Source organism: Falco biarmicus, chromosome 15 (genome assembly GCF_023638135.1).
Source record: "Falco biarmicus isolate bFalBia1 chromosome 15, bFalBia1.pri, whole genome shotgun sequence".
NCBI classification, from domain to species: domain Eukaryota; kingdom Metazoa; phylum Chordata; class Aves; order Falconiformes; family Falconidae; genus Falco; species Falco biarmicus.
This window is the reverse complement of record NC_079302.1, coordinates 20,953,729-20,980,932: the sequence shown is the minus strand read 5'-3', so window position 1 is coordinate 20,980,932 and position 27,204 is coordinate 20,953,729. Positions and strand designations below refer to the sequence as shown.

At 38.2% G+C, this 27,204-nt stretch overlaps 1 protein-coding gene across 4 annotated transcripts; it reads left to right on the top strand.

The window, feature by feature from the left end:
- Nucleotides 1-1,094: 1,094 nt before the first annotated feature.
- Nucleotides 1,095-18,794, top strand: LOC130159135 (receptor-interacting serine/threonine-protein kinase 2-like). Of its 4 annotated transcripts, none has more exons than XM_056360402.1 (12): nt 1,095-1,251; nt 3,735-3,897; nt 6,152-6,305; nt 6,498-6,653; nt 6,791-6,939; nt 8,721-8,770; nt 9,775-9,936; nt 10,686-10,771; nt 12,342-12,410; nt 13,190-13,358; nt 14,228-14,380; nt 15,670-18,794. In XM_056360402.1, exons 2-12 carry the CDS (start codon nt 3,749-3,751, stop codon nt 15,990-15,992), a joined length of 1,620 nt encoding a protein of 539 aa, XP_056216377.1. In that variant the 5' UTR covers nt 1,095-1,251; nt 3,735-3,748; the 3' UTR covers nt 15,993-18,794. The 4 variants fall into 4 exon arrangements, with proteins under 4 accessions (XP_056216377.1, XP_056216380.1, XP_056216378.1 ...); XM_056360405.1 differs by lacking the exon at nt 15,670-18,794 and adding an exon at nt 14,735-15,663; XM_056360403.1 differs by having other exon boundaries at nt 1,104-1,251; nt 3,739-3,897.
- Nucleotides 18,795-27,204: the final 8,410 nt, after the last annotated feature.

The following is a 27,204-nucleotide window of genomic DNA, read 5'->3' as shown; positions in this document are numbered from 1 at the left end:
CACCAGGGGCCTGGCAGGAACACAATTAGGCCTTACAGAGTTTTCGGTTTTGGACTTTTGGCATTTTCTAGCTCAGCTTCCTGCTCAGAGCAGAACCACCAGCAGTGCTGGATCAGGTCAGCCATGGCTTTGCCTAGAAAACCTTAAAGGATGGAGACTCCGCAGCCCAATGGCCCAATCGAGTACTGCACCGCACACATGGTGAGAAAATCTGTCTTGAACCTCTGACGTACCGACATCTGCCTATGCTTCTAGTTGTTGTCTGCCACTATGGAGAAGAATTTGGCTCTGTCTTCATAACCGACCTTCAAGTAGTTGTAGGCTTCCAGCAGACACCTCCTCCCCAGCCTCCTTCACCTGACTAAACAAGACTGGCTCCCTCAACCTCTTTCTTGTAAAATGTGCTCTAAGGGATCATCTTGATAGCTGTGTACTGCATCTTCTCTGGTTTCTCAGCATTTTCTTTGAACTAACGGCCCTAAAGTTGACTGCAGTACTTCAGATGCAGCCTCACCATGTCTGAGTACTGAGGCATAATGACTTCTCTCACATTGGTGACTGCATTTCTAAACTAGCCTAGTATGCAATCTTCCCCACTTATGATGAGAGCACACTGTTGGCTCATGATCGACTTAACTTCCACCATACACACCCCCCCCCAACCTTTTCAGCAGGGCTGCTCAACAGCCAGTTGATCCTCATTTTGCAACCTAATGTCACCCCTATGCTTACATACCCTCTAGCCAGAAAACGAGCTTCTTTTTTTTTCCTGTTTTAAGATCAACTTGACTCAAAAAGTTTAGGAGAATTTTGTACTTGTGCTGTTGGCTTGATCTCCTGCAGAGATAAGCATCAGCTGCACAATCTACACACAGCTCTACATGCTTCCATGTCTGGGCTGTATCCAATACGGTGTTTGTCACTGCTGTATAGCTTCCCCTCTTGGCATTCCTTATTGTGGAAAAAACAGCTATCCAAGCTCTTTTTCTGTACTCGCTCTTATAAATTACAGGCAGGTAATGAATCAGCTTGTGAAAACCCATCTGCAGTCACTAAAGAGTTACAGTTTGTATATCCGACCAGGAAATCTGGATGTTTGCAGATAGCCAATAAAAGCAGAGATCAACAAGGCAGCTGACTCAGGGGCAGGACAGCTCCAGCTGTGTTTGAATGCAGTTCAGAGAGGACTTGCACTTGGTATCTGCTGCAGTTTCACTCCATTCTGTAGTTTTTATGCCCGTATTTCCAGAGGTAAGTTGATTTCTGTCTCTGTGTCATCTGTGCATTAACCTTACATATTACTGAGTCCTTTGTGTATTAACGTTATGCAGAGTTTCTCTCATACTAAGGCAAATATCTTTGCTATGAATTACTTTTTTAAAATGACCTTTAAAATTAGAAACTTGACATAAGTGGGTTTATAGCAGTCTCCTTCCTGCCCCTGCCTGCCCAACTAGGGGAGGATGTAAAAGTTGTCTGAGATTTTCAGTATCTTACTTAAAAATAATGTGAAACCCTTCGTTGTAGAAGTCACCTAAGAAATACTGGTTTTGTGGGTGGATAGTGAGTTTTTTAAAGGGTCTAGGAGGAAAAAGCATTCAGAAGAGTGGAACTACTGAAAAAATGGCTTTGGTACCAAACTTGTAATCTGTGGGGGGTAGAGGGAGACTGTTATCTATAATTCCATGATTAGTCCTTCCAACTATTTTAGGAATCTGGGTAGCACCCTGAATAAATAAAAGAGTTCTTATTTTAGGGTTAAATTCTTGGTGATTATCAGCAAATAAGTTTAGGTCAAGGTGTGGAAACAAATGTACAACTCAGACACAGGGAGAGTGGTGCTTGGCATGTCATGGCCTGTAACAGAGAAAGATTGAAGCGAATTTCATTTTGTTTTTAAAAAATCTCTAGTTAAATTAGATTTTTCAAATCCAAGATAGGAGCTGATGGCTAGCTTTTACTTTTGTCTAAGTAGCTAGTTAGCAAGAGTTTAAAAAACAAGTTATAGCTTTACTTGATCCAATTTTAAATAAAAACAGATACTTTCAGGAATGGTTTAGAACCTGTATTCATTGTTTGATCTTCCTTGTACTATGTTTGGAGTAAATTCTTTTGGCTATTTCAATGATTACTTATTGTCGTATATAACAAAAATTAGGCATAATTTTGCTCCTGCCAGCATTCTGATTACCTCCTTCATAATCAGGTTTTGTAGATGCGTGGTCTCTCTTTGCAACATTAAAGGATAAACGGCTTATTTGGAAATTTATCTTCATTCAGAGGAATCTTTCCAAAGTTTATGAAACTCTTAAGCTGTTCATCAGCCTCATACCATATTGGATGTATATTTATATGTAAGAAAACCCTAAGTGAAGGACCTAAGGCAGCTGTTCCTGTCAAGCTACAAGAATCTAACAAAAAGCATAAAGTTCAACTGTGCTTTCCTATCAGAATCAAATACTGTTAAAGCTGAACCTTTTATTTCCATTTTGTTTGTGATTAGATGCTCTTGATTGAGATTAGACTGTGCTTAGTACCCCCTCTGATTGTGAATACACCTGCACGGCACAGCTGAGATACTGAGATCAACTGGAAATGAATCTATGAAAACAAGTTGGTCATGAACTAGAAGCAGTTCAGCCATGAGCATAGGCTGATTTAGCTTCCAGATTTTGTTTCTCTTTTACTCATGGAGAACAAGTCATCTGCCCAAAGTCAGAAGATTTACAGGCCTTCTACATACCAGCAGCAATTTTTGTACAGTCTGTCTTCTAGAAGGACACAATTCACACTCAACAGTCATCACGGTTACTTCAGACTTTCGGCCCTGTTACTTTTGCTCCCTCACATCTTTCGCCTTCTAGCCCTGGTCTACTGGACCCTGAAGGGAGTATTCTAGTTGGAATTCTTCTGACTCACTGACTGCTGATCTTGCAGTAACCCTGACCAATGGGTTTATCCCATCTGTTTTCTTATCTTTCTTGTTTTCCTCTTTCACCACTGACTTTTGCTTATCTCTAGTCTAAAGTAGCTTCACAGATGTAATTAAAAATATTGCTCGTGTAGTAAGACAGCGATGCTTTGCAGAGGTTATCTCTAATCTACATGCAGTGCCATGCAACGTGTCTGAGACACTCGGATGGTCATAGACAGATACTGTGTAGAGACAGTATTGGCCAAATTAGTGGCTGCTACAAAGACACAGCTCCATTTAACAGAGTTCTGCCATCTTAGAGCAGCACGAAACTGGCCTTCTGCCTTGCTTTTCTGTTCACAGGAGACACTGTACTAAAGAAGCTATGCAAGAATTATGCAGAACACACAGACATGAGTTATTGAATAATAGCCTTTTTTATAAGAAACAGGGAAACTCTATTTGTCTAGCATGTAAGATACTAGTTTGTTGTCTACATAATTCAGCACCACTTTAATATCACATTTTGTATTATAAATAATGGCCCAACGTTTCAAAGTCATCAGAAATAACAATGAGCAATTAATTAGCACCTTTGCAGGCTCAGATGGCAGGTTATAGTCCAGACACTCCTTTGCAATTAGGGCGTTATTCCCATCTTTATAAGGAAAGTCTGACACAGAGTGGTAAAAGGAAGCCTGTTAGATTAGGGTAATAGTTATTTGGGAAGTAAGGGGTGGTGCAGCTTCACTGTGCTTTGGTTGTAGTGACAAAAAGTAGTTCTTAAAACTTTTCCTTTTCTGCCATTTTTTCCCCCAAGCCAGCCATCAAGAAATGGCTACATTACCTGTAGTAGCCCAGGAAGATCTGGATAGCTTTACCTTGACCAGGACAGGCTCAGGCTTTGCACTCAAAGCCTTTCATATTTCTTGGAACACTCACATATCTGTGAAGCTACTGACCAACCAGGACACTACAGAGAGGTACGTGTCTTCTTCGGCCAATTAACCACAAAGGTGGGGAGCACAGACCTGCAGTGATGGCAGTAGAATGAATCATGGCATGGCCAGGATTATCTGATCCCTAAACATACCTCCCTTCCTAGAAATCCTGACTAGCCAAGAGGCAACTTGGAGGCACTTATACTAAGAAACAAGCTCTATGGCTTTTTTACAATTTTTTATAAAAGTAAAGTGTAATTCTGAAGAAATAGTATCTCTACTATAATAATGTCTACAGACTCTGATCAGTAGTACTCAGCATGCTATGGTATTACATCTTCCTGGAGGTCCCTAAAGAGATCTCAGCTGAATTTAATCTAAACCAGCATGTACAGGTAGGTGAGAGGAGAGCAATGGGAGGAGGGAGGGATAATGGTCAGGGTTACAGGGCTGTGAGATGTGTACTTGTCCTAATTATAAAAACAAATAAGCAGTAACTGATAGACGTCAGCCTACTGACCACAAAATTCCATTGTGCAACAAAACCACAAAGCTTCCAAGAATAACCACAAGGTACTTTTGGTGAAGCAACAGCAAAACATATTAGGAAATGCACTGACCTGACTGTTTATCAGAAAAGGAGTGTCTGATGTGAACTTACAAACTAGTTACTCTTAACAATTGAGAATCCTGCCATTCAGGTGGTGTTTGTTAAAGTAAAATACCAAGTGTCCTGCTCAAATACATAGTGTTTCATTATAAAGCCAAGGGAGGGAATAACATTATTTGATATAAATATTTTTAAACTGTTGAATTGACAGTGATACTTCAAAAACCAAATGCTGCCAGAATTAGGGAACAATTAAAAATTTTAAGTTTTTTTTGTGGTTGGAGCGGAGGATTGCTTGTTTTTAGACAATAGAAGTCCAGCAATTTTGTAATCTGAACAAATATTATTTGTTTGGTATCTTGTTTAAAGAAAAAAAGTTTCCTCCATCCTCTGTCCACACCTTCTTTAAGTCAAACAAACAAACCCCAAAACAAAACAGTTAGTTACAGATATCAACATTTTGCTTTGCTTTGAATTTCACATGCTATCCGGATTTTCACTCAAACTTGCTCCCTAAAACTAAAAGCCACTGTTTTGCTCTTCTCTCCGTTTCTACCATTCTGATCTCTTTTTTTTTTTTTTTTTTTTTTTTTTTTAACACCACACAGTGTTTAGGAAAGCTAGGAGAATAAACTGTGTTTTACTCGGGCTGCAAAAACTATGCAGATGAGAGATACTTGGATTTGTGGAAATAAGTGTTAGAACAGGTGGGGCTGTGAATTACTTCCAGCGATCAGTTTTACAAGCCTGTGAATCAACACAGTAAATATGAGAAACTGAAACTGAAGTCTCAATGTAAAGGCTGGTTAGAACAATAAGAATGAGCCCCAGGTCTGTTGAAATCAACTGAATTTTGAATTAATTTCAATGATTGTTCAGCTCACAAGTACCATAGAGATAATCAGATCTTTAAAAGCAAACATACAATTTAAAAAAAAAATAAAAATGAACCTGTAGCAGAAGTTCAGTTATTTCTATGAAAATCCACAATTGAATTGATAGTTCAGTGTTTCCTGTGCATGAAGAAGTAACTGTTTGAAATCCTTAGACAAGAAAACTTTACTCTCCTGATGATAAAAGCAAAGCTTTGTTACTCTCTGTAAATAAACTCTGTTTGAATTCAGGTCTACAATCCAACTGCAGTTGAGCATGAATCAAATTTGGCAAAGTCACTAGAGTGGTGCTGCTTACATTAAATCTGAATTTGGCTTCGCTTTTATATCATGCTATGACATACTGTATCATAGATCATCTATATAACATGGTCCCATTAGATAAGCATGGAAGATCATAATTTCCTTGTAAATGTGGATCTCGCTAATTACAGGAGGATACAATACAAGTTCTGATTTTTCCTAATGTAGTATTTCATGTAACTTGGATTTCTCCTGCCTTCACACTTCAATGCTGCCTTAAACTGTGCTCTTATTTTCATAGTAAAGCATCCAGAGGTCTTTATATTATTTTATACCATCTATTATATTAGAAAAATACACTACACAAGGGATTGCTTCATTTTCTTACAATTGTTTGGAAGATGATATAATACTGGGGTTTTATTGGTAGGATTATATTAGCTTGTGTTCAGCCATATAGCTATCTCTTGTTTCCATATTCTACACTATTTCATGTCTAGCTGAAATTCCCTTCAGTCTCACCTGCCTCTAAACCATTTCTTTTTTACAGGGAGTGGAAGTTGCTGCTTCAGGATATAGCAAGTGTCAGATGCTATGAGTCTGAACGTCTCCTGCCTTCTCTTGGGATTTACCAGTATCATGGACTTGTGGGGATAGTGACTGAATGGATGAACAATGGATCCCTCGGCTCGCTCATCCACGAGGTAGATAAAAGAAGTAATCTTTTATGTGACAAAATTAATTACAAGGTCAGCCAACAGAGAAAAATCGGCATGTAAATTATAGACAGTAGTTACAGTCAATATGTTTTTTAGCTTCTGTATTGTACCTCTGTCTATTGTCAAATGAAAATGTCAATAGTAAGACTACCAAAACCTGTATTTTGTGTTACTTAGCGTCAGCTGTACCCAGAACTTCCATTTCCCTTACTCATAAGGATCCTGTCAGATGTGGCTGAAGGGCTGCATCACCTTCACAGCTTCAAACCTGCTTTCTCTCACTGCAGCCTGAAACCTTCCAATGTGCTTTTGGATACGCAGTACAGAGCCAAGGTAGGAGCTTCTACTTTTAGCCTACTAATGTAAAATCCAATGATTTTCCTACTGTTGTATATATTTATCCTAATAGTCAATACCAAGACTTGAGGTATTCTTACTAAAATTTACTCTTTTTTTCCCCATCTCTCTAGCTAACAGATTACGGTCTAACCAACTGGAGGAAACAGCAACTGAGGTCAGACCTGCAGAACTGCAACCAGAGGAACTGCCAGGACTTAGTGTACCTCCCTCCTGAAATACTTGAAGGAGGCCTTCCTTCCCAGGAAGGTGATATTTACAGGTGAACGGGATTTCTAAGGGCAGGTCATACCTAGTCCTTGTTATGTTCTACAATGTTGCCAAAACATTTATTTTCAAAGACACTACACTAGAAATGCCAGATCTACATAATGTAGTATTTCATGTGAGGCCAATTACAGCAGTGAATTAAATTTGGAATTACCCATATCTGGTGAATAATATACCAAGCTTACGAACTCTTCTTAGAGTTCATCGTATAAACATTTATATAGCGGACCTAGATGTTTAAAAAGTGTAACACAGCTGCCAGAACTTTCATGTACATTTAGAAACCTATTAACTACTTCACATAGTTTCTAAGCATGAACTGTGTTAGCTTTAGTTTCAGGAAGAACTGTTTATGCCTAGATATGAGGCCCAGGTGAAAAAAAAAGATCTTGCAGCAGCATCCCCTTAAGGTCATATGGAATCTCTGCCGGAATAACTTACCGAGCCACTAAAGCATTCATACTTTTTAACAAAGTGATTTATACAAAGGAGGAAGATCACCTACTGCCACACCCCCCTTTTGGACTTGTTACATGCTTTGTGGTTGCTGCAATAAATGAGAATAAATGAGACAACCTCAAATTGCAACTATTGTCTGTATGGACATACATCTTCACAACCGGCATACAGAGCCTGTGCACTAACATTATCAATAACTTTTAAGCACGACCACTCTTCCCTTTCAGAGCTTTTACGGAAGCAACAAATTTAAACTCCTGCTCTATAGTCACAGAGGCAGGCTCTAAGGTGAGTCAAATAATGCACACACTTGAGGACACCTCTAAGTGATGTGACTAACCTGATGTTGTTCATAAACGTAAGATTTTTGTGCAGGAAGAGTGGAGGCTTACTTTCAGGTAGCATAATTAATTTTCCAGCATGTCATTCTTACATAATTAGATGCTCAGATGTGACTCAGTGCATGAGATAGGTGCATGGCTAGACAGTGGTGCAAGAGAGAAAACAAAACTGTGTTATATATTAAATACACGTAAGTTACATGTATGTCCATATTGCATTAATACTTTCTGAGGGGGTATTTAAGTAAAAGCATTTTCAGATTTTATGTGGAAATTAGGCAGAAGAGGGGGTTCTTTTAAACATTGTAATTGGGCACTACAGCAAGATATATGAGTAAGCAGATATGTTTATCCTAGAACCGCCTCTTCCCCTTTTGACTGCTTTGCTTGTGACTCACCCATAGCCTGCTTTTTCTCTTCCAGCAGCCTCCTTGCTTCTGCCTCGGATTTTGCAGACTGATCTTTTTTTTTAACAAACAACTGTGTTTTATACCATCTGAGTTGTGGGTTATATATGTAGATCTATGGTATCACTGGAATACTTCCTGGGATGTTAGAAGAGGAAAAAGGTATTTGGAGCCCCATCAAAATTTGCTGAAGAAAACAGGCACACAGTGGGTCAGAATCAAGTTTTTTGTAGGTTAACTGATGTGCTTTTCACACCTGCTGAAAAGTGCAGCTCTTTCAATTGCTATTTACAATACTTGTAAATGATAAGAGAAAGGAGAATAGAAGGTTCTGAAACTCACAAGAGCAAATGGAAACAGGATGGTAACCGGAAATGTAATTATAATTAATCCTATGTTTAAAGAAAAAAAATTTCTAATACATTTATTATTTTATAAGAACAGCTCAGTTGAAAACTGAAACAATAGTGCAGGAAAAAGTTTCTCAGGAAAGACTTCTATAGACTTTGTCTAGAAAAACTCCTTTCTCTTAAACCATTAAACTTGCTCTATTTTTTTTTTTCCAGTTTTGGAATACTGTGTTGGGAGAGCCTAAGCAGACAGAAACCTTTTGAAGGTATTTATCTCTGTTGTTCATGTCAGACTTTGTGTTGCCCTAATATTTTCCACTAATTCCCTTATTGTAAGGAAATTATGATACGAACAACACTGTCTTTTCAGATGTGCCTTTGCCTTCTATTATTGTTACAGCACAAAGCTCCACATTAAGGGATGTAAAGATGAAGGGGAAAGCATAGCTTCTTACCCCACTTGTATCATCTCTCTGTGCTTGCTGAAGCACTCTGTTACTGAATTGGGTTTTATGTTGCCTTTAGGGAGAGACAGTACCACTTTATATTTGACAGTTGTCATTTTAAAATCAGGGAACATTTTAGTGGCAAGCAGCTAACTGGATGAGCAGGATTTTCTTTTTAAAGTTGCTTTGAGTTTCACATCCCCATCAAAAAATGCCAGTTCATGCTGAATGCTCTTAAGTGAGCAGGGAATCTTACTTTCTGAGATGAAAGTGTGCACAGTTTTAAAGCATTCAGTTTGCAAAGCATTATATAATAATTGTCACAGTCTAGGAATGATCGCTTTTTCATGGAGGTGGAGATCAGTGAAAGGCTTCTTTCCTATGAGCTCCATTCTGCATGGCAAAACTGATTGAAGGACTCTTTGTCTGTCATTTTACAGGCTGAGGATCTTTTGGAAATACTGCATAGAATAGTATCTTAATGTTCACACAGCTTATGGCTGCCATCTTGTGGCTGCCCAAAGTAATTTTTTTTATTTTTATTTTTACATTGAGTTAAACTCTTGTAATGCAGGTGTAAGGCATATTTACATACCCATTTGTGGCATTATTTAGACAGAGTTCTTTATGCTGAAATTTCCTGTTGCACTAAGCAGTTACAGTTATTGTTAGCATATCTATTTACAAGAGTGGTAATACAGTTTTGCATTTTAAAAAGCAGCCTTTGTTTTAAAATACACAAAATAACTTCTTCTGTATATAATTTTAAGAGAATTCTGAGGTCTTTAATGGTTTTTGCAGTGACATTTTCCTATAAATTGCAGGTCAAACAACACTGCTGGAAGTTTTGACAGGAATATGCAGCAGTTTGCGGCCTGGCGTTTCAGAAAAGTTTGTACCAAGCAATTTGCCTGAGAGGAACAGACTGTTGCACCTTATCACTCTGTGCTGGCATCAAGAACCAGATTGTAGACCATGTATTGCAGGTAACATTGGGGGCTTTCTTTCTTTGCAAGATTTGTATGGAGATAGTCTTGCTGGGAACATTGCTCTAGCACTCTAAATCATTGACAGAACAACTGAAGTGGAAGTAGTGTTTAGATCAACAGTGTGCTGTAGATGGTTTTTCTAATTGAAGCTTCCTACCAGAAATGGTTTACTTATCTACAAAATGATGTTTAGTATAAAGTAAAAATTCGTACAAATAAAGGAAGTGACATTATCAGCTATATATACTGGTTTAACAAAGATCAACCTGTCTTGGGCATTTCTTGATTCTAATGCATAACCAATTCCCTTTGAAGTGTGCTAACATTGTTTACTTTAGTGGAATTATGTTTATCATCTGCTTCTAAAAAGGATAGCCAAGAAATGTTAAAATTGTGGTATTTGAGGATTTTCAAATTTTCAAAGTTGAAGTGATGAGGAACCAATTTGCATATAGCTTTATTGTGACAGATTTATAGTCACGTGTAAATCTTTCGCAAGTAAGTTCACTGCATCTATATAAACATTTAAGAAAACGTCATTTTAATGTGACTGTAACCATTCTTTAAAATCAATTCAAAAAGAAAACCAGGAGGAGGTATGAAGTGGAAGTTATATTAAACTAATTTCATCTAGTTCATCCAGCTACTCAACATAATGGTAAAGTTAGTTGAAATAGGCTGATGCCTAAATATATACATAACTTCAGATGCAATGTGGTATTTAAAATGCTTTATTACCCCTGCAGAATGTGTAGAACTTCTACATGGAATTTTGACCAGTATAAATAAGGAGGCAATTTCCACTGCAATCTACAATCTGATGGATGCAAAGGTTAGTGCAAAATTAAGTTTTGTACTCCTACAAGGACATTACTAGATTCTCTCTATTGCAGTCTTTGTGCTCCAAAACAGGAAAAGCTTTGCCTTCTTTGATTTACTGTACATGCCAAGAGCTGGAGAATACCCTTTGACACCTCAGGTTCATTCAGGAATTGCAGTAAATAGATAATGGGAGCTTATCTAAAAACTATGTCAGTTGCTACCTGTGAATATAAAAATCCAATTGCTTCTTTCCAGTCACCAGCTGTAGTCAGACTGGTAAGCCCATGTGAATGAGAACAAGTATCAACCTCAAGCTGGTAAGATTAGGGGTAAAATCAAGGATAATTTTTGTTGTATGTACTGGTTAGAAGACATTTAGTCCCAAATCTGGACAGTATTTGTACCTGTTGTAGCAATATTAGTATCAGCACTGTTCTGTACACTTCACTGCTTCTAAATTGATGTGCTTCAGGCACAAGACACTCTTGTCCTAGGGTCTAAGAGGGTTCTCTGATACCACAGGAATGGACGGGGAACAGCCAACAACTAAGGGATACAGCTGACTCCATATATGTCTACGCTGCCATGGGAAATTTGGCACAAATCTGACTGCCACAAATACAGCTATATCCTATGTAGTTAACTTAGTCATAGTGGTGAAACCAGTGACACATGCTTCAGCGCTTGAACAAATATTCTGACTCCATCTGGATTTACGCAACCTGTGCTGCGTTGCTGGTTTCATTGCTGCACTTACATGAGTTGTTTATGTCAATGCACACTGGATTATTTCTGCATGTTGCAATCACATTCTGGGATCACAGAACAGACTTGATTGATGTTTTAATAGATGGCATGGTTATAGTCCAAGTCATTTTTACTACTGTTGAAGTTTATTTAGGATTGTGCTGCCAAATAATCCATAATTTAATGCTTTGATCTCCCTTGAGCAAGGTTTTATTCTTCTATTGGCTAAATTAGCAGAGAGCACTATTTATGGTTCAAACAACTGAACTGACAATATGTTCAAAGCAACTGTGAAAATGCTACTGGAGATTCTTGGAAGTGGACTGATTCCTAAGTGTTGAAGTATAGGAGCTAATAAACAGTTTAGCAAATCTGCTGCAGGTGTACAAAATGGAAAAATGTTACAAGTATTGACACATCCTTACTGCAGACACCTTGGCATATTAAATACAGGATGGCCCTGCCATCTGTATACTTAAAGGAAAACATGTTATAGTGAGCCAAATATCTCTCCCCCTCCCCCTCTCTTTCAGCATAGGGCTATTTTCACCTTCCCCTGCATGACTCAAAACTGTGTTTTAAAATAAGTTTGAAACAGCAGAAAAAGTAACAAGGTAGAGGTGGTTTTTTGTTAAGATTCTATGCACACTTAACATGTTAGAAAGCAAAACTGCTCTGTGCAATTCACTGTTACATAGATTGGTGCATCTTGGAGTTTAATATATGTTGTCAGTATGAATTGTTAGTGTCAGTATAAATTCTTGCTCCTGACAACTGTGAATTGAACAAACCATACGTATACTTACTAGAGTGCCTGTGCTATTTTTTTCCAGGAGACAGCACTTAATGCATGCAAAGGTTCAGAAATATACACATTGCAGATGGGCATATGCAATTCAGAGGTGAGTACATGGCATGACAGTCTTACAAGAGTACTTCATTAGCTGCTTGTTTCTCCTGCCAGTCCTAACAATGTAGAATGCAAACACTGTGGAGCAAAATGTCCCTAACCAGGATAACTCCATCCAGTTAACCAACAAACATCACTGTTTTACCTTCTTCCAAGCAGCTGACTCTGATGCTGCTTTTACAAAAATAACCTGCTCCGCTTAAAAGTTGCTTTGAACCCCTCTGTCTTGAAGGGGTCCTAATGAAATTGCAGAAATCTAACCTTGCTTGTAGTGTGTTCAAAACAATGGCTAGAGAAAGTCCTAGGCTGAATTCCCAGCTTTTTCAACCAGTTTTCCTAAAGCAAGGCCAACTGCTTTGTGATGATTCCAAAATATAGTTAACTCCCATTTTCAAAGTTATTTTGGCACTTGTGGCAGGTCTGCCAATGCTACAAGATACAGAGGGAGAACTGAAGCTTACGTGCCCGGATCAGCGCTAGCTTTCAACAGCTCAGGTTCTAGTGACACCAAGGCTGCTGGCAGCACACGCTGCAAAAGCAGTCTAGGGCTGCAGTAAACCCTAGGACAGTCAGCCTTTGCATCTGTGCTGCCACAGTGACCCAAGCTAATTAGCTACAGTTGAATTAAGTATGTCTGTAGGCTCAACAGCTGCATACCCAGCCTGACTTACACTGTGATACTACAGCCTTACATTACAAGAGAAAACTACTTAGAAAATGGTTTTGAAATTTTACAAGAAGATAATTCTTCTCTATTTTGATCTTTTCCAGGTTATCTGTCCACAAAAACCCAACCACTTAATCAACAAGAAAAATCATTTTGTGGTGCCAAGCTTGTCAACTCTTCTATTTGATAGCAGTGCAAATAATGCAGGAAGAGAAAATATTCTTGAGATGGGTCTGTCAAATACTGCCCCACAGAACGCAACAACAAAGAAAGGTATCTACCTTGAAACATATTCAAGGATAAATATTATCAGTTCTTCCATATACAAAGGTTATTTTCCATGTAAAATTGTCGCTTCTCAGAGTACAGCTGTGCCCTCTACTGGTTCCATCTGAAGCATGAGTTCCCTGCAGAAAACCAGAGATGCCGCAGTATCTTTTCATTAAGTGTATAGCTCAAAAAGCCTTTCTTGCTAAATTATTTTTAGAACCTGGACATGTACAGCTGCCTTTCCCTCCCACATCAAACACTGCCTGTTGCTTCTGACAGAACAAGTCCCTCCTGGGAACTACACTGCCTTGTGCCACTAGGAATAACTCCTTTTTTGTAACTTGCTAATAAGAAAGAGATATGTTTTAAAAAGACTGTTTCCAGGAACATGTGAATGATTTTGGAGAATCACCATTCCTATATAAGTAACTTCCATTGCCTTTCCAATGTGGATTTGTCCTATTAAAGTGTTTAAATTTGTGTCAAGAAGCAATGCATTTCCGTAAGCTTCTTCTGTACTCCTCATGCCTTTGGATACAACAGTTGAGCCATAGGAAATCAATTCACTTATAGCAACATCTGCATCTCCAAGGCATTTTAGTTCTGATCAATAGCCATGAGACTTATGGAGAGAACAGAACGTTCCATAACATCAGAAACAAATTCCTACAGACAGTTTGAAAAAGTTGTATGTGTGGAGTGACATATGCTAAAATCTTCTTAGGAATAATGATGTATTAATAATGGCCCAAAGAACAGCTAGTAATAAGTAAGTCTCTGAAGTCAGTCTTCATGATTTCTGCAGTAGCTGACATGCATAATGTTCCGGTTTTGTTCAATTCAGGGGTCTCATCATTTTAAACTTTTTCTAGATCACCCAGGCTCTGACAGTAGAAAATCAAATTCCTTTTGCACAATTCCTTTATCTGGTTCAACTGCAGGCAAAGGAAGCAGTCAGCATAATGAGCCACCACTGGCTCTTAAGCACAGATCCCAGCCGATGCATCTTGAACAAGCAGTGACAGGTAAGACACCATTTCCAGTTTGAGGTGGCAATATTCTCCTTGGCCAGATCTTGGTGATTAAATTGTTTACGGTTTGGAGGACACAGATCTCTCTAAATTTCATACATGTTTTTAGGTATTTAGTGTAGTAACTCCTCCACACTTGATACAAATGTCTCATGAGTCTATTTGTGTACAGCTGCTCATATGTTCTGAGAAATTCAGGCACTGAGAACACTGGCTTGGCTCTCTTCCGCCGTCACGCTCAGGCTGAGAAATGTGAAATACATTAGTTAAGTCTGGGGAGGGTTTTTTTAATTTTGTTTTTTTACTATGTTTTTGTAATTTTAAGCCGTGTATTCTATACCTCTACAGAAGTGGCTACTGAATACAGAAATAGATGACTAGGAGGAGGGGGGTACCATTCATTTCCTTACATGGTCTCAGTTCTTCCTACTGACAGAGGCAGCAGAGGCCAGCTTCTGATCTGTGAAGCCTGCTTCTGCCTGTAGGAGAAGTTTTGTGAGCTAACTCCTTCCAAACTGGTCTGTGAGAGTTCTCACATCTAGCTGGCCATACCCTTCCCCTTCAATTCACTTCTGAGTGATGACGTAATTTCTGTTGATTTCTCCAGACTAATTAATGCAGGAAAAGTTCATCACAGAACTCTACCAGCAACAATCAGAAATCAGAATGACACAGGCATGTTCTCCAAAGCAGCAATGGCTTTCGGTTATTAATTTTCTCTTGGTGTATGCTATTTACAGTATAATGTCAGTACTTAAGCATTCTAACCAGTTTGTGAAAAGAGGCAGAACCCAAAGCTCCTGACCATTTTTGCCAAGGTATTGCTTTTGTTACTGGTTTGGCTTTGATGTATATTTAAGTTCCCAGTTTCATGCCACGTGTTTCAAATGGTCCTACTGCCCTGAACTACCTCTCATCTGTTGTTCCACTTTCTGCAAGACAGTTTTCTCACCTGTGTTGAGCCAAGCTGCTTTGCATAAAGTTTGATACAGATGCTAGATGAATAGTGTGAGACCTGAAAATCTCCTCCCCTCCCCTGAAACAAGCTGAGCACTTCATAATCTTTACAAACACGTATTTTCTGTAATCTGATCTTTGTGAATTTCAAACAAAAGATGAAAACACATTGGACTAGTCTTGAACACAGAATGCAAATAAAACTAACTCCTCCTGCTCCTTTCCTCTGCTGAGTTTATATTTCTGATGTTGATGCTATCACTTGCTAACAGCTTCTGAAAGAAAGAGCACTTGGTTTATCTCATTCTGTTTTCTTTTTGCTCAAGATCCTTGCTGCAAAGGAAACAGCTGTCAAATACTAGCCTGCCAGAGACAGACCATACTGAACTGCATGACAGAAGGACGCCTCAACCACATCCTTGACGTCCTTCGCTCACAACAAACGTTGTCCCGAATGGATTATGAAACAATTACCTCTTATCCCACAGTGACTGGGCGTGCTCGCGCATTGTTGGACACTTGCCTTTGCCTTGGAGAGAGGGCAGCACAGGTTGTAGTGACTGTACTTTCAGTGACTAAATGTAGTCCTCTGGGACAAGGCAGCCATGGACCAGACTGTCCTTCTAAGGTAAATAGGCTGTTGTTATGACTGACTTTTTTTTTGCAGTTTTTGACATGCATCAGAGCACTGGTAATTTGGAATGGCAACATTTCATGTTAATTCCTCATAACCCATTGACTGAAGTCAATCCTGCTTACAGCCCATGATTTTAGTCCTCTAGTGGAAAGAGCTAGCTGGATTAAAAGGTCAAGTCAACTGCTGCCTGCACAAATTACCAAGACTGTAATACAGATTCTAATTTGGACCTCAGAGATGGGAGGAGTGCAACATGTGCCAGAGCAAATATAGTTCAAATGAGATGACACCTTATTTCCTTGATTTTTGACATGGGAGGAAAATGGATCATGACTTTTTGGAGGTCACACTACAGAAGAACGTCTGTTACTAAATCCTTCCAAATAAGGATAGCAAACAGCAGGGTACTGGATGAGGAGAAAAAAAAATACTGCCTTCCACTGAGCTTGTATCTGAGTCAGCTGTTAGGGTGAAAGGCTTAAGAGAATCAAGAAATATTTCCTCAACAGGCTCTGAAGTAAGACTTGGAAATTTTGTATTATGCATATAAGTGATTTTATTTTCACTCACAAATGGACATATGCTCTGAAAATGGGGCACTAATAGCAGTACTTCAGAGAGGTGGGGCTTAAAGTATTTCTAAATGGAAAAATGTTAACACCTTATATCCATGTAGTTCTCTAAGTGTATCTGCAGTTCAAATGCAGAATTAAACCAGGAAGGGGTGACAAGCTGATAATTTTGAAACGGTGGTTCTGCTGAACTGTTGTCGCGGTTGTACATGGGTGAGAGACCACCTGGGAAAACTGGGTGCTGTAGGCCTTCTTGCTCCAGCGTGGACTCATCCACAGGTCACAATCCCTTCCACTTGAGTTCACATTAGAGTTCCAGCCCTTCCAGTACAGCAGCACAGAAACAGCCATCTGCCAGCCCAGGCGCATCACTATTGCTGTTATCAAAATGTTCCCAGGCACAGCAGAGTAAGATGATAAACAATTGTCCTGGTTTCAGCTGGGATAGAGTTAATTTTCTTCTTAGTAGCAGTGAGGTGCTGTGTTTTGGATTTGGTGTGAGGACAATGTTGTTAACACACTGAATGTTTTTAGTTGTTGCCTGGTAATGTTTATACTAAGTCAAGGACTTCCAGCTTCTCAGACCTTGCCAGTGGGAAGGCTGGAGGGGCTTGGGAAATTGGGAAGCGACACAACCGGGACAGCTAACCCGAACTGGCCAAAGGGCTATTCCATACCATAGAATGTCATGCTCAGTATATAAACCGGGGGGTGGGGGGTTGGCTAGGGTCTGCCAGTCACTGCTCGGGGGCTGGCTGGACGTCACTCATCGGATGGTGAACAATTGTATTGTGCATCCCTTGTTGGGGTTTTTTTGTTTGTTTTTTTCCCTCTTTCCCTTTGGATTTTATTCCTCTCCCCTTCTCCCTCCTTTTCATTGCAATTATTATTGGGTTTGTTTTATTTTATTTCAATTATTAAGTTGTTCTTATCTCAACCTTTGAATTTTGCCTTTTTCCTGATTGTCCTCCCTGTTCCTTGGCAGGGGGGAGGTGAGCAAGCAGCTGTGTGGTACTTAGTTGCTGGCTGGGGTTAAACCACGGCAGCAGTACAGCAAGCAGTGAAAGCAGAAAGCAGACACTAGCAAGCACTAGACTCTAACATACAGTAAGGCAAGCAAGCCCCATGGCAACCACAGAGCCCTGTCAATTAATAGCTGAACAGTAATAGCAGCTATAAATTCAATCTAGCACATTCCAATTAATTCTGTTGTTATCTTGAAACCGCTCCAAGCCCCACAGGTGCCAAAAAGGACTGTTAATAGTTTAACAGTCACGAAGCCACACATGCTCCCCCCTGGTGAGATGGCAGAGAAAATCAGAAGAATGAGAAAACTCACGGGCTGAGTTTTACTTTTTATAAAGTAAACTGAGTTTACTTTTAATAAGTAAAGCAAAAGCCATGCACACAGGCAAAACAAAACAAGGAATTCATTCACCACTTCTCATTCAGCCGTCTCCAGGAAAGCAAGGCTCCATCACATGCAAGGGTTACTTGGGCAGACAAACACCATCACTCCGATGTGTGTGTGTCCCCTTCCTTCTCCTTCCCCCAGCTTCTTATGCTGAGCATGACATCATGTGGTATGGAATATCCCTTTGTCAGCTGCCCCAGTGTGAGGGGCAGGAAAGGCCCTGACTCTGTGTAAGCACTGCTCAGCAGTAACGAAAACATCTCTGCATTATCAACACTGCTTCCAGCACAAATCCAAAACACAGCCCCACAACTAGCTACTATCAAGAAAATTCACTCTACTCCAGCCAAAACCAGTACAACTGTAAAGGAAAGCGGCAAGATTATTTTAATTATAATGAAAATACAGTTATATAAAATGCTGGTCTTTTGAAGGCATAGTTGGATTCCTTCAAGCTTCATGGCACTCATATTAACGTGAGAAATTGTTGTACAATCTACAGGTATTTCAAATGCAAAACCACGTTATTCTGTTTCCCTGTGTTGAATTTGTTGCCTCTGCAGTTTTAAACTGTTTATTAAACTCAGTAGTCTGGCAGGTTGCAATTTTAAATACAGTGATGATGTGGTTTCTAGGCACATTTAAGAGATAGAAATTTGTTACATCACATACTATAATGCTGCTGGAACCATAACCCTTTTCTTAAAAAAACATGTAAATTCGTTAAACTTTAAGACTGCCTTGAGATAAACTATTGTTACAATTAAATACAATGTCTATTGGAATGTGTTGACAATAGCTTTGCCTATTAAAGGAGCCAAATGTCTACTTCACTGTTGCATTTTTTTCCAATTTACACTTTAAATGGGAACTTTCAACAATCTCTGCTAAAAAAGGATGTCTTGCTTGTGAGGAGAAGGACTGCTGTTGTAGTCTCTTGCCTTTTTGGAAAGCATAATCAAAGTAAAACAGATAATCATTTGCTTGTGGGAAATACTTACAGACTTTTAAGACAGAAACCGGCAATATTGTTGAAACTTAATTATCAGCTTTCAAAAATTATTCCATTCAGTTGTTCTGCTGGACACTTTATAGTTCTGTGAAAGATGTGCCAGCTGGCAGGCTACGCTGATTTTTTGTCATGTTTTTGACATAGAAACAGTTTTGGCTTGTTTCTTGAAACAGCTGCCTGCTTGGGACGCAAGACCTAAGCCCAGTCTTAACTGTTAATTGCAGAACTGGCATCAAACCAATGGGAGCACAAGTTATCTGGTTTTCCAGTCAGATTTTTGTTCTCATATTTAGCTTTCCAATTTAAGTATTTGTAATAGGATGTTACCATAGAGTTTGATCTATTACTATCGTGCTTACCAATTTTATTTTTTTAAATATAAGGCAAATTTGTTACTTCATGTTCAAAAGAGCCTGAATAAAATCGTTTAAATATGTTATTAAATAATTAAGTCCATCCACAACCAGATTTTTGCCACCTTGCTGAGCTGAAAGCAATGCATGAGTTTGAGGCGTTTTGTATTGATACTTTGGACAAAAGCATTGTCATAACTAGCTGTGATACTGCCAAAGCCTTTGCTATAAAACATACTTAAGTTGACCTAGCCAACTGGTAACCCTCCCTTGTGTAAAACAAACATTTACATTTTTGGGTTTGTTGACAATTGCAGCTGTTGGGAATCTTTAAGTGTGGTGGTTTTTGTAGGGATACTACTAGTTTATTGAAATGAAACTGCTATTGATATAAAAAGTGTTGATACAAAACTAGAATACAGTGACCTGAAACTAGCATCATTTCATTTTGTCTCACCAAAAATACACACCCTTGTAAGGCCTATAATGTTTTGGCTATGTAACAAAGATATTAATGTAATGTGTTGATCACTGATATGAAACATCAAGCTGCTTAAAGCTTATGGTATTCTGCTTGTACCCAAGCTAGTTCATCAGCTAAGATTTCTGTTGTCATAGCTTCTGTGTTCTGCACTTCTCTTGATATCACAAAACAATAAAGAATAAATAACACTAAGCAAGAGTAAAGATAGAAGAATCAAACTGTTCTTTAGTATCTATGGAAAGAAACTTTGAATCTATGAAACTTTGAATCTATGAAAAGTTTGAATGTGAGCAATGTCTAGAGTCCCAGGAGGGAAATGTAAAACATGGGTAACTCTAGAAAACAGGAAAAGGGAATAATAAAAAGAAGTCACTTCAGGACTGACCATACAATGTGATTAGTAAAACTCTCTCTTGCAGTTAGTCAGGAAAGAAGAACCTAGCACTAACAGATGTTAAAAATTATAAACTGTATTCAAGTTTTATTAAGCTATTTAGATTTATTACAGGAACAGTAAGTGGAGTAGGCAGATGGTTATTTTTCTGACTTCATTGTAATGTTTTCCTTCTTGATGCTTGTTGCAGCTATCTTTTGCTGACTTGTAAAATGATTACTGTCCTTCGCCCTTTTTCCTATTAAAAAGATTACTGCTCCTCACCCTTTTTCCTATCTATACAACACTTTTATCTTAGCTGGGATACTTCCTGCAATGTAGGGATGTCTGCATTAGAATTTTATTGGAGGTTAGTTTGTGGAAAATTAATCCGAGGTACTGGAATGAAATGTCTAAGAGATTAGTTCTTCCAGTAGAGAGCATATAAATACCACTCAATGGTTGTCACCAGTGCCTGTTAAAAGAGTTCCAGAGAACAACAGAGGAAGACAAAAAGCGCATATCCATAAAAAACTAAATCTACAAAATTTTACAAAATGCATTTATGGACTGCTAACATGCACAAAAGAATTTTACACCAGGTAGGTAGTCTAAAATGTACAAAACCTAAAGCACTACTCAAAACCTACTAAACCTCAAGGACTCTTATTTTATTGTTTTAAGTCTGAATTCTACCTAACCTTGAAAACATTTTCATGCTTGCACAGGTTTAGTTACTTGAGCTATTCATGTGAAGATTTGTAAGGAAGGTTAAGTGCATATATAAATAATTGTGGCACTGGTATGTTAGGGAAGGACCCAAACATCATCAAGGCAGGCACAGAGAATGTAGGTTTCTTTACTGCTATTTATTGATTATAGTGCTATACGGCTATTAATTATGCTCTCCTCCAGTACTATATGTTGTCCCCAAGACTGCTGGCATTTTTTAAGCGTGAAGAAATCTTGCCTTGTGCTTTATTCCCTTTCATTCTTTTCTTGCCCCCTTTGCAAAATATGATACTGGAGCTCAAAGTGTCTTAGCATAGTTTTGATTTTTTTCTTATCAAAGGAAGTACTCCCTTGCCTGCCTTGCCCAGTACTGCATTCCCTTTACTGAGCTGAGGGCATGGTTGACTTGACAGCTAGTATGTCAGCCGAGTTAAACAAAACTACTGCATTTTGAAGGTAAGTCCACCATAAATTAAACTACTTGACAAGGTCTCAAAAGAACATACTGAATGAGTTATATTAAAGTTAGTGTACCTGCAAGAATACATTACTTGTACAGTTAAATTCAGTATGTGTTGAAGAAAGGCTGCTGGCAGTTGCAGCATTGCATTTTGATTAATCCCAACATGACAAAAATGGTAGACAAGAAGCTCAGATCTACTATTTCTAGCTCTTGTACTGATACGACAGAAATTTGTGATCAGGATTTTGTTATGTCCTGCCTTCATTTCTCTTTGCCAAGAATACATTCCAAGTAAGAGTTACCAACATCTATAGCCTCAAACTGCCATCTTCTCTGGGCTTTGAGGTTGACTTCTCTCCCACAGAAATAAGAGATGCATCAGCTGAAGAAACTGTGGACCCCTTCAACCAGGCTGAATTAAATTGGCAGCAACTTATAATAGAAACTTCTTCACCACTTGAAATGTGACAGCATTCCGAAGTATTTCAACACCTATTTCGAGCTGCTGATCTTGAACCTTCCATATAGGATTACAAGCAGGAAGTGCAGCTGAATTTCACCCTTTCAGAACTAACCTGTACTCCAAAAGTTCTATACATTTAGTCCTTAATTTAGTTTTCAAGGAAAAGCATTCATATTAGCTAACAGAATGACTACCAACATTATATTTGTTTGACTATAAAGGACTCAAAGCTTTTTTCAGCTCATTAAAATGTTACCTGGGGGAAAAAAAAAACCTGAGAGACATGACTAAGGGACACACCTGGAAAATAATAATAATAAAAAAATCCCACAAAACCAAACGTATGAAACTTTTGACCTTGGAATAGCTGCAAAATATGTTCCGAACAGAATTGTCTTTATGCTGCTCACATGTGCTGTGATAGCATCCTGTCACAAAAGAACAGGAAACTAGAAGGAAAACACTGTGAGGTGAGTGTCTGCCATGTTCACTTGTGTGTGTGCAAGGTGCCAAAGTAACCATTGTTTTCCATTCCACGCTGGCAACATTTTAGCTGGAAAACAGTACTCAGCTCTAAACATGGACTGAGGAGAGCTCAGAAGACAGAGGAAGGCTGATAAGCGATGAGGAAACCTGACGTGTAAGGACAAGTTGATAAAATTGTGTTTGTTTGGGCTAGCAAAGAGGAGACCAAGGGAACATGTAACAGTTTGGAGCAGACCTGGAGAACATGCAGTGATGAAACAGAGGACCTGGTACAGACTACCTGGCTGTTCTTATAGCTTTATGATTCTGGAGTGGCTTTCAAGCAGGTGCTCAAAAAGATTTAAAAAACATTTTAAAGACAGACTCCTTTCCCACACCCAGAGCAATTAGCAAGATTTTTACCTGAACAACAGCTCTTTAGTTGAAAAAAATTAATGTAAACAACAATTATTTGCTAAGCATTTTCCCCTAGCCTGTTCAGTTTGTTTATGCAAAATGCAAACATCTGAAGTGATTTAAAGGAGAAATTAATGTCTTTTTGCTGGGAGTTACGTGACACGAATATAACTGCCCTGTAGCTCAGGGCTGTTTCACTAAAATCTACCTGTGAAGTCATATGCCTTTTAGCAAGTGAGCTACCAGGAAGATGGCATATAGAAAATCTGAATTAAAGAGCCCTGGAGATAATTTCCACCCTCTACAGTGTTTCTGTGAATTTTAAAAAGAAAAGAAGGTGCTCCTACATCTTTAGTTCTCTACAGATCATGGTTGATCTTCTCTCAAATACAACAAAGATCTTTTCCATCTTTATTAAAAGGCAATCTTTATCAAGCAAGAGTTCTGTTGAGCCCTTAAATGTTTGCTGAGAGTGCCACTAAAACACATCATCTTTTTCACTTAGAAAAATTAATTAAACTATTTAATATTCTTTATTACTCTGAATCTTCTCTTGTCCCCTTTGTCTATTTTTACAATGGGATTTTCTTTTTGTTAATACATTTTCCTCCCTCTTTTTGCATGAAACCACAGGAACGTAAAGAAAAACTTAGAACATACAATGTTAAAATACAAACAAAATCATAGAAAAAATAGAAAGTTACTTGTGCTGAACTGGGATGACCTCACACAGAAATTTGATTGTTTTTCTGATAGACTGCATGTGTCAGACAAGTTTTACAAAACCGTGTATGAGACACAAAGATTTACAGCCAAAGAAATATTTCAACTCAGGGAAGCTTTCCGCAAAACAAGCCAATACTCCTGTCTCCTCCCTTCTGCTTCGATTCCTGCAGAGCTGGTTCAAATGCAGACAGGCATCTCTGGTTAAAACCTGTTCTCTCCAATGAAATCAATTGTATGCTGGTATTCAAAGCTGCTAATTTATTCGTTTTACAGAAAGCTCTCACGTAGGTATAGAATTAATGAAATATTCAAGATAAGAGCTATTTGGATGCTGATCTATATTATGTCTTTCAAAACATAATTGGACAGTCTGTGACTTCATGTTCTGTATGAGAAATATAACAGGGCTGTTGAATTTCATTTTATTTTAATGTGTTTAGTAGGAATGTTTTCTACTATACCATTACTAGTATATCTATACAGCAGTTTCATTCATTTTTTAGAATTATAGTATTGTTTAGATTGGAAAAGGCCTTTAAGGTCATCAAGTCCAATTGTAGACCTAGCACTGCCAAGTCCAGCATGTTCTTAGCTGGTCTGAGATTTTTTTTTTTTTTTTAAATCCAGTGGCAACGTCAGTTTCTTCACCCAAACTAGCCCCCAGCAGTGAAAGCTGTCATTTCTTGTTCAGTGTTCCTTATGTTCCTCTTCAGTAAGAGAAGGTGCATGCACTGCAGCCAGGCCTCTCCTACTTATAACAGTGCCAATTAACTGTACCAATTAATATGCGTAGTGGTAACTGTAGAGGTAAATGTTCACTACAGATTTGTTACTTGAAGGCATGCTTGGGTACATAGAGAGGATTATTCTTCTCTGTTTTTACAGCTGCCTATTTAATCACAGATTTTTTTTTTCTTGGACAAAGGAAGCTTTTTTAAGGAACAAAATATAATTATCAGGATTCCATAGCTGTAATTGTACTGTACAGTATATACTGGACTTAACACTAAGAGTGTGCAATACAGCTTCTGATTGTTTCAGCACAATCACCTAATGTAAATCTATGGGTTTTTATTGTTTTAATGACAAAACATTATGGGCAACCATAACATATGTTATTCCAGCACAGAGTAATCCAAAAGAACAATTTCTCCAGTAATAGAACACTTTAGTAATAGAATTTGTCCTTTGCAATAAGGACAAATGAAGAGTTGTTTGTGTAGTGTGACACTGAGCAACCTACATGATCAACCTAAGTGTGAGGTGAGGATGGTTACAAGACTCCAACCATAAAGTCTGTTGCATGAGATGACACTGATGACCCACCTTAACAATATAACCTAGCCAACTCCTACAGTTTCAAAATAAGCTGAGGTCTGTCTTCCAAGTGTTCCCATACTAGTGACACAGAGGTAAAAATATCTCCCTGATCTCCACAGGCAGTAATATGACACTCATGAGGTTTAGTTTCCTTCATCATACTGCCTGAGCTCTGACACAGAAGCCCAAGTGCTTGCTCTCACTTCACTTACTTGTCCAGATTCTTGTGAAAATAAAGACAACATCACCAATGTTGCGTAAGTGATCGTGCCTCATTAAATCAATGTTAGTGGTATTCAAAATGCTCCTATAGCTTGTGGGATTTAAACTAAGAAAAATGGTACTGAAAAAAAACAGCTGTAAACTTTAAAGCAACTACTTCCTTTCGGAACTAAAATATACCTGCAAGTATCTGCAGCATAGCTTTGAGTGTTTTGTCAAAAGTTTGATTTATGACACTTCACAGTATGTGACTGGGAAGCTGAAAAGGCTTTTCATAGTTGTGGGGATCTTGCATAACTCGGGAAACTCTTGGTAGTTTTTAATTAGTCCACTACGCTTTGCTCTGTGGGACACTATGCACCAAGTAATCAAGAGCCAAGCGTGGAACAAAGGAGCAAAGTGCAAAACACACACAAATAGACTGCTGAGAAATCATTTCTAAAATGTTAGCAAAGCCAACCATAATTTTAATTTTAGGGCTGAATACTTTCTAATATTAGCAAAGAATGGATTAGAAATTGGAACAACTGTGCTGGCAGACAAAAAACTAAATCCATTAATAGGGCTATCCTATTTACTGCAAAGGCAAATGGACGGGCAATAAATCTTCCCATGTTTCAATAAAATGTAATTTCCCTAATCTTCAAGAATCTCTTAACGTTAAAATATTTCACATCTCAATTTTTAAGGTCTACTTTTAAATATTTAGACATTCTGAAAATCTTAATCATGGAAGACTGACCAAGCCTTGGGCAAGTACTCAGCAAAAACTCCAAAGAGGTTCTGATCTATTTGTGAAACAATATGGTTTTGTTTGTTTTACAGACTGCCTATGCTGTATCAATTTAATAAATAAAACTTGTTTAATTGTCACTATTTCCATGTGTTTAAAGGAGTACACATTAATCTGTTCACTTTATAGGCAAAATGTATTCATTCAGGTCAACATGCATAGACATATTTGATTTGCATACATTGCACAGGAATCTGAACAGAAAGATCTTTGGGTTTATGTTTTAGAAAAATTTACTTTTAAATTAAGACAGCCTATATTTGGAGCAAATACAACTACAGAATCCTGCAGAGGTCTGAAAGTTTTGGGAATAAAGGCTGTCCTTATCATCCATTCACTCAAAGCCTGTTCCCACTACTGTAAAGTATTGTGCTTTTAGAAGTTCTCTAAATAAAACAGAACTCTTTAAAAAAAGATACAAATCTATTTGTACTGTACAAACATTTCAGGGTAATTCAGTAATTAGGAGAAAAGTAACAGGAGGGCACTAAATGCAACGCTGCATCAGTGGGGTCAGCACTGATGGGGTTGTACTGTAGTATGCTAAATTCAGAGTAACTGCTAAGGAACATCTGGTTGAATTTAAATCGCAAAGTTTGGACTCAGCATGATAATAAAAACAAAATGATGACATTGGCTTCAGCCTCTAGTAACTAGCTGCTTGTAAATAGGGTATCAGTGTAACCTCTGGCAAGTATTATCAGAATCTTCTCATCTCCCATACTGCTTTTAATCAGAGACACACACAGGTATCACAAGCGAAGAAAGTGTATCAAAAAAGGACTGACTGATATAGCAGAATATGTAAACAGAAAGGAACTTTGCTGTTTTCAAGAAAGTCTGAGCAGTTGTATTAGACGGCTGAAAGTTGCGTAACATAAAAAAACCCCAGATGTTTTCAAATTGTCTCATCCAAAGAATATTTATCTAAATACTGTGAAACTGGGTTATAAATGCAACCACCAAGGACTTAATAAACTATGCATACCCACATACTAAGCTGGGACCTGAAACAGGAAAAACAAATTATCCTTAAGAAGCTATTTTTTATAACTTTTTTTTTAATGCATAATCACTTTTATTAGCCTTCAAAACAGACACAGACAAAGAGCATTATCTTTAAAAATCCCTGCAGTTTTTTAAGTCTTGGTGAAACAATGGTTCTAACTCCTATGTTGTTTTCCAAGAAAATTAAGCCAATGATTCACCACTCTCATTAATAAATAGCCAGATCGTTATGAAGTTAATTCAACATAGATAAGACAATTTGTATTATCAAAGGATAGGGTCTCAGATTTAGTTGAATCTGAGCTGAATGATTTAGTTGTCTAAAAAATTAAGTCAAACTATTTTTTTAAAAATAAACATGACTATAAAGGATTATTTTTTCCAAATAACCCCCCAAAACTGACTGG

Excerpts from the sequence above, each read along its gene's own strand:
- LOC130159135 (XM_056360402.1), top strand. The coding sequence starts at position 3,749 with ATGGCTACATTACCTGTAGTAGCCCAGGAAGATCTGGATAGCTTTACC. Across the intron at positions 6,654-6,790 it reads ATACGCAGTACAGAGCCAAG|CTAACAGATTACGGTCTAAC; the intron begins GTAGGAGCTTCT and ends CCATCTCTCTAG. Across the intron at positions 10,772-12,341 it reads ACAATCTGATGGATGCAAAG|GAGACAGCACTTAATGCATG; the intron begins GTTAGTGCAAAA and ends ATTTTTTTCCAG.